The sequence below is a fragment of the Phaethon lepturus genome, unplaced genomic scaffold (assembly GCF_000687285.1).
Source record: "Phaethon lepturus isolate BGI_N335 unplaced genomic scaffold, ASM68728v1 scaffold8631, whole genome shotgun sequence".
NCBI classification, from domain to species: domain Eukaryota; kingdom Metazoa; phylum Chordata; class Aves; order Phaethontiformes; family Phaethontidae; genus Phaethon; species Phaethon lepturus.
The window spans coordinates 8096-20507 of record NW_010518411.1 but is presented as its reverse complement, the minus strand read 5'-3'; the positions used below and the strand labels follow the sequence as shown (position 1 = coordinate 20507).

The window sequence follows — 12412 nt, the reverse complement described above, 5'->3', positions numbered from 1 at the left end:
CAGCAAGAGTATCCTGATCCAGAGCTACCTGAGGGTAAGAGGGAACTATACCTTGGAGGGTTCATTATTTCTCTCTCTTTTTCAGGAATTCAAATAATCTGAAGAGCTCTTCTTGTCTCCTTGTCCACAATGAACAGATATCTTCATTAGTCTATGCCTTAATTTTAGGAGTAGTTCTGGTCATAGTCAATGTAACTGTGGTCTTATATTTATAGTAGCAGACTTCTTTGTGTTGTGCTTGTCAGCATCACTGTGATTTAAAATCAAGATGATAGAAAATTTTCAGTACTTTAACATTTTATCTGACTGTAATAACCTAGTGCCATTAGCAAACTTCATTAGCTGGTGATTTCATTCATTTCCAAACAGTAATCAAAGTCAGAGATTTTTGCAATGGGCTGGTAGCTCTATTAAAGAAACTTTTGTTTTAAGGAGCTGGATTTTCTGGAATAAATGTTACCACATTTATTGTTACCACACATGCCTGTCTGTTACCGGGACAAGCATTCTTTATTGCAAATTGAGGAACACACTTAGACAGCATTTGGCCAAAGCTGTGTAAGTAGAACCTCCCTCCCTTCTTCCTCCCTTCCAAAAAAAACCCACCCCAACATCTGAAAAGGGTGGTATAAGCATCTCTAGATTTTCGTGGTAAAAATCTTCTAGTCTTGCAAGAATAGCTAATTCAATAATGTGCCCACCCTAATACACACATACACAGAAAGAGGGACATATTTTTCTATTTTCTATAACAGTTGATTCTATTCTGTGTTCATAGGGGATGGGTTACAGTAAGCATAGATACATGGCAATCCAATGAGTATAATTTACAACATGGCCTTTGTGTGAGGAAAATGAGCACTTACAGTATCCACATTTGTGTGTGCGTGAAGGAGTTAACATGCTTTTTAACCACGGCACATTTGTTATGTTGCTGTAAAACGGACTTTCATTTAATGACCTGGCTTAATACATAATTTTCAAATAGATGGCAAAGAGTAGGCATAGATTCTCTTGTGCCAAAAGACAAACTGGTTATGCTTATACTGAAGTCTCAAGTTAGTTTCTTTTGTCTGATCTATACAGTAAAAACCGGAACTTTTTTCCCCACTCTAAGAAGCACCTTAATAGCTTTGTTTCCTATCCACTACCTATTTCCCCACCTGCATGTGCTCACTGCCTCAGTTTCATGGTTTTGAAAGATCCCATCCCTGCACTGAATTACCTTAGCCTAAGTTTTGTAAACATCCCAGTAATTCTGTTTCTCTGGTCACCTGGTGCAGAAGGAGTCATTATAACCCTATGGGTGAAATATTGCCCAAAGTGTCCCCATATGGTGCTCGAAAAGAGTAGACACTGCACAAAGGAGTATCTTTAATATTTATTGTGGTAGGAACCTGCAGCATCTCTATGAGCTCTTTAAGGAGGCAGCTCCTGTCCCCTATGCTATGTAAAGTTAGACTAGACTAGACTTGACTACACTAGTTCAGTTGGAAGGGACCTACAACCATCACCTAGTCCAACTCCCTGACCACTTCAGGGCTCACCAAGCATATTATTAACAGCATTGTCCAAACACTGACAGGGATGAGGCATCAAACACCTCCCTAGGAATCCTGTTCCAGTGTTTGACCACCCTCTCAGTAAAGAAATGCTTCCTAATGTCCAGTCTAAACCTCCCCTGGCACAGCTTTGAACCATTCCCACATGTCCTATCACTGGATACTCAGGTGAAGAGATCAGCAACTCCCTCTCCACTTCCCCTTCTCAGGAAGTTGTAGAGAGCAATGAGGTCGCCCTTCAGCGTCTTTTTCTCCAAACTAGGTAAACCCAAAGTCCTTAGCTGCTCCTATAGGACATGCCTTCCAGCCCTTTCACCAGCTTTGTAACCCTCCTCCGGATGCATTTGAGTACCGTAAAATCCTTCTTCAATTGTGAGGCCCAGAACTGCACAGAGTACTCAAGGTGAGGCCACACCATTGCTAAATACAGTGAGATAATCACCTCTTTTGACCAGCTTAATCACCTCTTATGCTGATACAACACTGGCCAGGTTCAAGTCTAACTGAGCTTTGGCCTTTCGTGTCTTCTTCCTGCGTATACAAACCACAGCTCTGTAATCATCCTGTGAAGCCTGACCTTGCTTCCAGAGATCGTACATTTTCTTTTTCCTCTTGAGCTCCAGAAGGAGTTCCCTGTTCAGCCAAGCTGGCCGCTTGCCCTGCTTGCTTGACCTATGACACAGTGGAATTGCCTGCTCCTGTGCTTTTAAAAGGCGGTTCTTAAAACTGACCAGCACTTGTGGACTCCCAAGGCTTCAAAAGCAGATTCCCAGGGGCTACTGCTAAGTAGCTCCCTGAATAGCTTAAAGTTTGTTCTCTTGAAATCCAGAGTAGCAAGTTTGCTGTCCTTTCTTTCTCATTACTCTGAAAATTTTAAACTCAACCACTTCATGATCACTGTGGCCAAGACAGCCACCTACCATCACATCTCCCATGAGTCCTTCTCTATTGGCAAATAACAAGTCCAGCATCTTTCCTAGTTGGCTCACTGAGTACTTGTAGTTAGGTCAGTGGTATGGCAATATGGATTTGAGGTAAGCATCTTCTGGAGAACAGAACACACCTTCTAGTCATATTAGTGAAGTTGTATCCCTCTTGCCAGATTCTGTAGTCTCTCCTATTTGTTTTCTTTGTCCATGAGGAATGTATGGTTCTTGATTCTCCTGCCAGTGAGATGCTGCCCTTTTGCTATGTCTGCTTTTTCATTTTCAGAAAGTACAGTTAGGAAAACCGCCAACAAGCAGCCAGCTGGACTTCAACAAATACAACCTTTCAGAGAAGATGGAGCAGGCTAGCTTCCTTCAAGTTGTGGACAGGTGAGTGAACAGCACATTATAGTGATACTGTGGATGATTGTCTCAAAGAGCTCCCTGAGTCATGGCGGGACAAAATCAAGTGTTCTGTCACTAAAAAGTCTATACAGGTTGCTTGTGAGGAAGGGATACAGTTTTTTGCTATCTGAGTTAGCCTGCTTCTCCAAGAAAGATTTTTTCTAACACTACGTGTAGCTGTGTGTGTTTTCAACTAAGCTTGTTTTATATTTTATGTTTACCGCAATAATATCTCTCATGAGCAACTTTTAACTTTCCCACATTCAGGCAGGTGAAGACTTTGGCAGAGTCCCCTGAAGGGCAGGCTAAAAAGACAGAAGTTTCTCCTGTTGCACTGGACTTACAGAACTCATACCATGCTTTAAATGAGCCAGACCATGACCCAGTTGCCTGCTCAAGTCAGATTGCTGGTCATTCCTTTCCTGTTTCAAGGAGAAACAGTGTTGATGCAAGTATTGCTTCCCAGACAGCAATCCCTTGCTTTGCATTCAATGGTCCATACTTGTACAGCCCAGTGATGTCTTCCCAGCCTGATATGCATCGGACCCTGGCAGTGGACCCAGTGGGAGTCCATCAGAAATCAGCTTCCCTTCAGTATGTGACCCTCCCAAAGGAAGACTGTCCCCAAGCTCCACAGCAGCAAGAACAGCCAGGAGGAGGTCCTCCACAGCCCTTCCTGCTCCCAGAGCAGAAGCAAAAGATGCAGCACTTTGACAGCGAGAAAGAAGTCTCACCAGCCCCACCAGCCTGGGGGAAAGGCACGAACGGGAGAACAGAAGAGCAGAAATCTCCAAGGGCTCTTGGCTGTGTCACATCTCCTCAGCAGTGCCCCTTGGAGTACGTCACCACAGACAGCCTGTTACTGCCATCAGCCAGCGGCTGCACCCATCCACCACTTGTCACTGCGGGGGACTTGCCTTGTGACTCACAGGAGCCTCAGCCCCGCGGTGGCCACTCTTGCCATGAGTTTTCTCCTGGGAAAACTGGTGTCATGGTCCCAGTTTCAGGTCAAGCACCAACCTCTTCTCCTGAATTGCTCCTGGATACATTTGGAGACTACCTTACTGTCCCTTTAGGTCTCCATGGGCATTCAGAACCAACAAAGATTTCTTTGCCTGTCTTACAGAAAGGAAACGATCTTCCTAGAAAGCAGCCTTTGTCAGAGGGTGACTTGGTGGTGTTAAACCCTGACAGCACTGAGCCAGTCTTCCTTTGCCAGGTTGGTGACTATTGCTTCCACAGCCTAAAATCCAGTGTGAAGATGGATATTGGTCAGGAAGACCACCAAGTCAAGAAACCTTCTGAAGGCAAGACAACACCTGGGAAGCCTGTATCTGATGATGAATCCATCACCGGCAAGGAAAAGGATGTATCAAAAATGCAGGCTATTCAGCTTTTCAAAAACCTGAAATCAGATGATTACTTTTCCTGGCAGCAATCTTTAAGGATCACAGAAATCTGTTAAATGCGCAAATGTTAATGAATACCAAAGCTACAGGTGACTGAAAGAGGTTGCAACTATCTGATGAAAATGAACCCTCAAACCTAAGAACAAATAAACGCTAGTTCCAGCTCCCAGTCCAACATGTTGAAAGACTTGAAGTAGCTCAGTAACCTTCTCAATGGCTTTCACAGATTTGGCATGAAAAACAATACAAATATTGACCTTCGGTGTTTTTCAAACTTTTTGGCTTATCCACAATGAACAGTTTAGCCTCCTCTTGATCCTGTGACAGATCACAGTCATGTTGCAATAATGCGAAATTACCTGTGGCAAAACTCATGGCAGGAAATGTAGACTTAACAGGATGAAAAGCTATCAGAAGAAGAAAGGCTTGGAAACCTTGGAAAGAAAAATTATATTCTTAAGAACAATTTTGTTGAGCTTAAGAACAATTCTGTTGAGCTTTTGTGTGTATGCAAAATAGACCTGAGTGTCACCAAGGAGCTTTTGTATCTCTACCTTTCCACTACTGGCATTAAATAGGTATTGTCTAAGGTGAAAAAAACCCAGACAGTAATAGAAGAGTAGATAAAAAATGAGACAAAATTGTTGAAGTCCAGGAAACCTTTCTTAATGTTAAAGTGCAGTGTATCACATTGTATTCTAAGGGTGAGAAGGAAACCTTACTAAGCCTACATAAAGTAGGCTGTAAAGAACCACGGGGAAGAAGACACATTACTGAAAGAAAATCCAAAGACTCATAAGGTGCAGTGAGAGGAAGGGAGAAGGGCAGGTAACAGAAAATGACAGGCAAGAAATGTTGTGAAGGTGCATGAGCCTGTATCTGCTGGGTTTTTTTCTATTTCTAAGCGCTAAAGCACTATATGATTTTCTTTTAAGTTCATTGGCTGTTTATGCATGCTATAATTAATCTTAACTATGTAATTTATTCTTAGGGTTTTTTTCTGAGTAATAATCTGTGTTGAGAAAGAGGAGCCATTTTTTTCACAGGTCTGCTGTAAAGAAAGTGGTGCAAGGTAAGAGCATTTGTTCAGAGCTGCCACTCTGTGATCGTTAAAAGGCTTTGGTTTCAGAACTGAAGGTGGGCTTGCATTCCAAAAAAAACGTTTCTTTTTTTCAAATGTAAAATTCGTCCTAACAAAAAATATTCTTTCTTCTATATTTTTTTCCTTTTGCATGTTAAGAGCATTGTGGTTACAATAACATTACTATTAGCCCATCTGATCCGACCTCAAAAAATTCTGTAGGTTCAGCTATGTCACCTGTGAGGTAGGATATTTTCTCCTGACTTTGCTATATTATTTGACAGAGATAATGAGAAGGAGTTTTGTATTTGTGCCAGCTGATTCCTCCTGCTGGGTTAATGGGACTGTGCTGATTCAGAAATTGCAGTGAACCGCGTTGCTTTTTCAGAATTTAAATAATTATAAATACCATTTTAAACCTGAAAGGTGTGCAAGTTCATTTTGGTGTTCTTGACAGCAAAAGGCAGGTGGTTGCAGCCTCTGATAGAGAATAGTGAGGAACACTTTAAGGGATTTTCAATTTAGTCCTTTCCTAATCAATGGAATTTTTTTTGTTAGCCTTTGGCCTTTTATGTGTAGCACAAACAATTTCTTCCAGGCTGTATGATTGTGCTCTATTTAGGTGTGTACTAAAAGGAGATGTTCAAATTCATATGCAGATTTGGTATCTGGATTCACATCTTAGATATGCATCACCTTGCTGGGCCTTGAATTGCTGTGGTTTTAATAACCAAGAAGAATAGTGTGGGTGAGTGGGAGAACTTTCATTCAGCTCAGTGGCTTTTGGATGAAGCCCATTTGCACTGTGGCCAGTACTCTTAAGAGCTATCTGTTCCTCCTGTCCTTCTGCACTTCACTAGGCATTTGCAGAGGCTGCTTTTGGAGACAGTATTTATAGATTCAAGAACATTTGATACGACCCCAAAGAGCAGATATTATGATTTGAAGATCACTTTAGGAGCCTGGAACTTGCAGAGTATTATGCTATTGTCAGGCTAGGGGAGCTGAACAGTGGTTTTCTTTTGCAACTATAACAGTTGGTTTAGGGCAGAATAGGTTTCTGCTCTAGGGACTCATTCAATATCCACCTAAGCATCATTAAATAAAATATGTAATGAGCATTGGAAGCAGCGGTCACAGCCTACAACTCTGCTTCCATAGGAATCAAAGCTTCCATAAGCTTTGTCTGTTGCTTCCACTCCCTTCTGCATGAGGTCCAGCTGCAGTGGGGATGGTAAAAATAATTTTACAGTCCTGTAGCCTGGTTTCAAGACTTAGGAGCTCTTGTGAGCCCCAGGTCTTCAACTTCCTGATCATTAGCTTGAGCCACAAAGTTACTGTGCAAGAGGAGATTGCTGTTACCTTCCCCAGTGCTAGGTACTGATATGCAGGAGAGGGATCATCATTCTGATGATTCAGAAGCCAATTATGACATGCTTCTCTTGGTAGGGCTTCCCACTAAGTAGTTCCAGCCCCTCACTCTGCATATCTGACTGAAAATTCACCAGTTTCCTATACAGTCAAAAAAGGAGATGTAGGCATCTCACTATTGTAAATCACATTTTACAACTCTCTATTTACATTGAATACACAGTTATGAAATCATTGCAACCCTTTCCTTACTGTATGCTCAAACATCAAAGATTCTGCCTGTGTTTTAAGAGCCGTCAATTTTCTCTTCATTGCTCTGAAGTAATCAGTGTATTATTCCCTTATTGTAATCTTCCTCAACCAGAAGTATATTACCTGAACTTGCATGAGATTAAGGTAGTAAGTATATTGTGACCTCAATAGTACTAATTAAGATCCATGCTGAACTAGCCTTGTTGTTCTGTTTCTGCTAGCCTGGGGGTTGTCTTTTATGTAAGGAAGGAAAACGAGGCTGAATGGTTTGCTAGTGTCCTGGTTTCAGCCAGGATAGAGTTAATTTTCTTCATAGAAGCTAGTGTGAGGCTGTGTTTTGGATTTGGGATGAGAAAACGTTGATAACGTGCTGATGTTTTGAGTTGTTGCTAAGTACTCAAGGACAGTCCAGCTTCTTGTGCTGGGCTGCCAGCAAGCAGCCTGAGGGTGCACGGGGAGCTGGGAGGGGACACAGCTGGGACAGGTGACCCAGGCTGGCCGAAGAGATATTCCATACCATATGGCATCATGCTCGATATATAAAGCTGGGACGAAGAAGAAGGAAGCGGGGGAAGGGACGTTTGGAGTGATGGCATCTGTCTTCCCAAGAAACGATCACGTGTGATGCAGCCCTGGAGATGGCTGAACTCCTGCCTGCCCGTGGGGAGTACTGAATGAATTCCTTGTTTCACTTTGCTCGTGCGCGCAGCTTTTGCTTTACCTATTAAACTGTTTTTATCTCAAACCATGAGTTTTCTCACTTTTACCCTTCTGATTTTCTCCCCTGTCCCACTGCGGGGGGGTGAGCGAGGGGCTGGGTGGTGCTTAGTTTCTGGTTTGGGTTAAACCACAACAGCTGGAAAAGGAAGCCTGCAGTGGAAACTCCTCCAAGGCCTCAAGGAGCAATAGCTGGACAATTTTTGACAATCCTGTATCTCTGCAGGGTAATGGAAAACAAACCCAACCCATCCTGCCAGTCCCTGTGTAGTTTCTTGTTCATTCAAACACATTTGTACACACAATTTTACTCCCATACAACTCTGATGAATGATCTCTTCCTCTTCTCCTCACTCCCTCTGGTCCCTCTGCTCTCACTACAGAGCTGAAATTTCCATGAAAAAAACCCTCACATGTCGTTCTGTACATGGGTAGTAAGTAGCATAATGACTTCATGCCTGTTTTGGCCCTTTTATGTCCTTCTAAGTGGCTGCCAGGATTCTGTATGCTCCAACCTTGATCCTAACAAGTCCTCATATTACACGATGGATGTTTCACCATGGTGTTAGGTGGTGGACCCAGACTCCTCTCAAACTTGTTCACCATGAGCTAGCTTTAGGTCAAAAGATTTGTAGATTCATTGTGTCATTTCAAGTTTGTTGGTAGAGGAGCATATGGTCCTTGTTGTTGAAGGCTAATTTGTTTGCCTAGAAAAATAGATGTAAAGCTATCTGAAAGAATTGGCTCTCTTTTTTCCAGCTCCTTGTTCACAGCACACACACACATTACAAACTTTTGACATGAGTACTTTTGCATCTGCTGTAGCCTTGTAGTATACTTCTAACCTGCTTGTCCTTCTGCTGCATTCAGAGATACATAGGATGTTGACACATATTTTTGAGTTAGTTTAATTCACGGCAGATTCATGACAGATTCATGATGCTGTTTCAGCATCTGAAGACACATTTTTCTTCCCTTCTACTTGCAGCAGAGTCTGTAATATAGGAACATAAGACTAACACATTGGGTCTAAACAGTCATTCCATCTTGCCCAGTATTCTGTCTCTGCCAATATTTACACTGGATGCTTAAAGCCAGGGCGTAGTAAACATTGAAAAGTATACGGTAAATCCTTAACTGATATATTTACGTGGTATCTGGCCCCAGAGCCTTCCTGAGTTGGAGGTTACATCTAAGCTGTTGTAGATAATATGTACTTAATGGCTCTGGCTTTTAGAAATTCAGCTAATCCCTTTCTAAAACTACTTAAATTTTGGCTTCATAATGTCTGATAGTAAAGCATTAATTAATTTGTTTATAAATAAAAACATTAAAACAAAAAAATGCCCACATTTTCCTGGACTCATTTTGCACCAGCTGCATGGTAAGTTGCTCCTTTGTTCTTGTTCTAGGAGAATTGATAAACCATCATTCCTTATTCACCATCTCCTGTTTGAGATGCTACAAACTTCTGTCAAATCATCTTTTGGTTGTTTATTTTCCAAGCTGAAGAATTCCATAATAATTAGTCTTTCTTCCTGTAGATTCCATTTTTCTGATAATACTTTTGTGCTTTTTCTGTTTCTACAGAGTATTCTACAGTATTCCTTCAGAGATGAGATGACAAGAACTGAACATGGTATTCAAGAAACATGTTATTTAGCCAGTCTGTGATAGTTGGACTCTCCCATTGCTGTTATTATTTGTCTGCTCTCACAGGTTCTTCCATCTTGTTGTACAGTTAGAATTATATTTTTGTCACATGAATTTCTATGTATTTATTAACACTGAATTATCAAATGATTGAGGGCACCCCTGCTGAGAAGGACTTGGGGATAATGGTGAATGAAAAGTTAGATATGAGCCAGCAATGCGCTCTTGCAGCCCAGAAAGCCAATCATATCCTGGGCTGCATCAAAAGCAGTGTGGTCAGCAGGTCGAGGGAGGTGATTCTGCCCCTCTACTCCACCCTGGTGAGACCCCACCTGGAGTACTGCATCCTGCTCTGGGGTCCCCAGTACAAGAAAGTCATGGATCTGTTCGAATGTGTCCAGAGGAGGGCCATCAAAATGACTAGAGGGATGGAACACCTCTCCTATGAGGACACGCTGAGAGAGTTGGGGTTGTTCAGCCTGGAGAAGAGAAAGCTCCAGGGAGACCTTATAGTGGCCTTCCAGTACTTAAAGGGGCATTATAAGAAAGAGGGAGAAAGACTTTTCACCAAGGCCTGTAGTAACAGGGCAAGGGGCAATGGTTTTAAACTAAAAGAGGGTAGATTTAGATTGGATATAAGGAAGAAATTTTTTACAGTGAGGGTGGTGAGACATGGAAACTTGTTGCGCACAGAAGTTGTGGATGCCCCATCATTGGAAGTGTTCAAAGTCAGGTTGGAGAGGGCTTTTGAACAAGCTGTTCTAGTGAAAAATGTTCCTGCCCATGGCAGGGTGTTTGGACCCTTTCAACCCAAACCATTCTATGAATCTATAGTTCTATGATTCTGATTTCATACCCCATTTGTACCTAATAACTTAGCATTTTCTCCATCATCGTTAGATTGGAGTACCCTAGACAAAATTTTGTCTTTGTCACTCATATCTCTCAGGTGAGAGATCTCTCATCACTCAGTCTTCCAGACCATTTGTAATTATGTTGAAGATTATAAATTCTTGGGAGAACTTACTTAAATCTTTCCTCCAATATGAAAACTAACCATTAATTTCTCTCATGTGTTTTCCGTCTTTAACCGACTTTCATCTACATGAAAACCTTCCTTTAATCTTTTAGGTTCTTGGAACTGCATTTCTGAGGGACTTCATCAAGCTCTTTAGACATCTAGATATAATACACTAATTGAATAACCCTGTATTTGGAGTTCTTCCAAGATCTCTACTAGTTTTATGAGGCATGACTACTCTCTACAAAAGCCATGTTAACTCTTCCCCAGAACATTTTTCTCTACTATTTCTATTTTTCGTTATAGTTTGTATCACTTATCCTGTACAAAAGCCAGCCTGATTGGTCAGTAGTTCCCCGGATTCTTCTCTGAGTACTCATAAAAAACTTGCATTTAGTACTCTTTTTCTCTGATACTGAAGCCTGTTAAAGCCGTTGATTTTTTACTACAATTACTTGTTCAGCAACTGAATTTTCAAGTTCCTTTACAGATTTTATTACAAGAAAGCAATTGAGTAAGAATGTAGGTTATGCAAGGCTTGTAAAGAAAGTAATTTTGAAAGATTTAGTTGGAAAGGGTCATTGTAAGTTATCATTTTTCTCTGTATGTCTTGCCTCATGTACTTTTTCAGAACATTACAGCTACAATAACCCTACCTTTATAGCGCAGGTAGACTTGCAAAAGGCCGAAGTTCACTTTTGAGTTTTTCAACTATTCTTTAAACAGTCTCTTTGGCACTGCAAACATTTGACCTTTTTAACAGCTTCTTGGGCTTATTTTTGCCAGTCTTGTTATTTTTATGTATGCCCTTAATACATTATTGTAGTAAACTTGTGCCTTTTGTTGTTTCAACATGTACTAAGTCTCATATATTATTCAGGACTAAATCAGTTTGTTTCTTTTCTTGTGAGTGCTTTCACAAATATCTCCAAGAGGCAATCATTTATAGCGGCTAAAATAGGAGAATCTGTGACTAGATCCATAGCAGCAAATAAAGTAGACCAAGGTCCATTTGTGGCTGTAAGAGCAATTTACATGAAGCAGTCATGGAAGATTTGTATATCCAAGCTCTTTCTCCCACAGTAAAAGGTGGCCGCTTTCATACGGCCTATTGGAAACTGTCCCTGGCATGCTCATTGACATGGACCGAAACCACGCCAAAGAGTTCACTAGCAGTTGACCGGAGTCTATGACCTCATTCTAGAGCTCAAAACTTTGCCTTGTGCTGGTTTAGTCTACTAGTGCAGACACAGTCTCATCATGGTTCACTGTGACGTTTAGCTGGTCTAGTATGATTGGCCTGTCCCGTTGTTACTGCTCGTCTGCCCTTCGAGGCTCTCTGGTAGTCTCTAGCATTTCACTCCCCTCCTTTTGGTTGGGTGATTGATAGTGTAGCACTAACAGCATACTGTTCCTTTTAGTGTGGAATGAAATTCTGCAACTGTTGAAATTCTGTAGTACAACACAACTATTGACACATACTCTGTTTGACGCTATATTTTCTTTAGCGTTAATGTATAAATGCAAACTTCTCTTGTATAAAATGTATATTCTTGCATTAGTGTTCCGTTGAATATCTTCTTTTCATCCAACTTCCATAATCCCTATTACATTTTGGTTTTTTTTTTAAAAAGACATTTGTAAATTGTTCTGCCACTTAAACTATATTTTAAAATTGAACTATTTGTATAGACATGTTTCGGCTTTTGTCTTGATCTAGTTGCATATTTTTATATGCTCTGCTTATGTGCGATACACCTGTTGTTTTTTTTTTCTTACCTTCTATTCTATGCATTTTTCTAAGTCATAGGCTTTCTGTTATTTCAGACTACATAGATATATCAATCTGAACAATTTACTTTCCACACCTGGCATGATTCCCTTGGTTTTCATTTTAAAATTGCCTCGTAGCGTTTTTAATCTTCAATGTCAGCAGCACTGATTCTGTTTTGATTAGATGGCACCCGTCTTATATAAACTTAATCTGTTTCAAAATTTTACCAGATACTAATAAA

The 12412-nt window shown here is 41.0% G+C and overlaps 1 protein-coding gene across 1 annotated transcript; it reads left to right on the top strand.

Annotated features, from left to right (window-relative positions):
• Positions 1-7: 7 nt before the first annotated feature.
• LOC104628210 (cytokine receptor common subunit beta-like) lies at positions 8-4358 on the top strand (the record flags this gene model as incomplete). The annotated part of the gene is made up of 3 exons (XM_010296720.1): positions 8-34; positions 2775-2878; positions 3161-4358. Coding segments are annotated over 3 exons (1329 nt in total), but the record flags the coding sequence as incomplete, so codon positions are not given.
• Positions 4359-12412: the final 8054 nt, after the last annotated feature.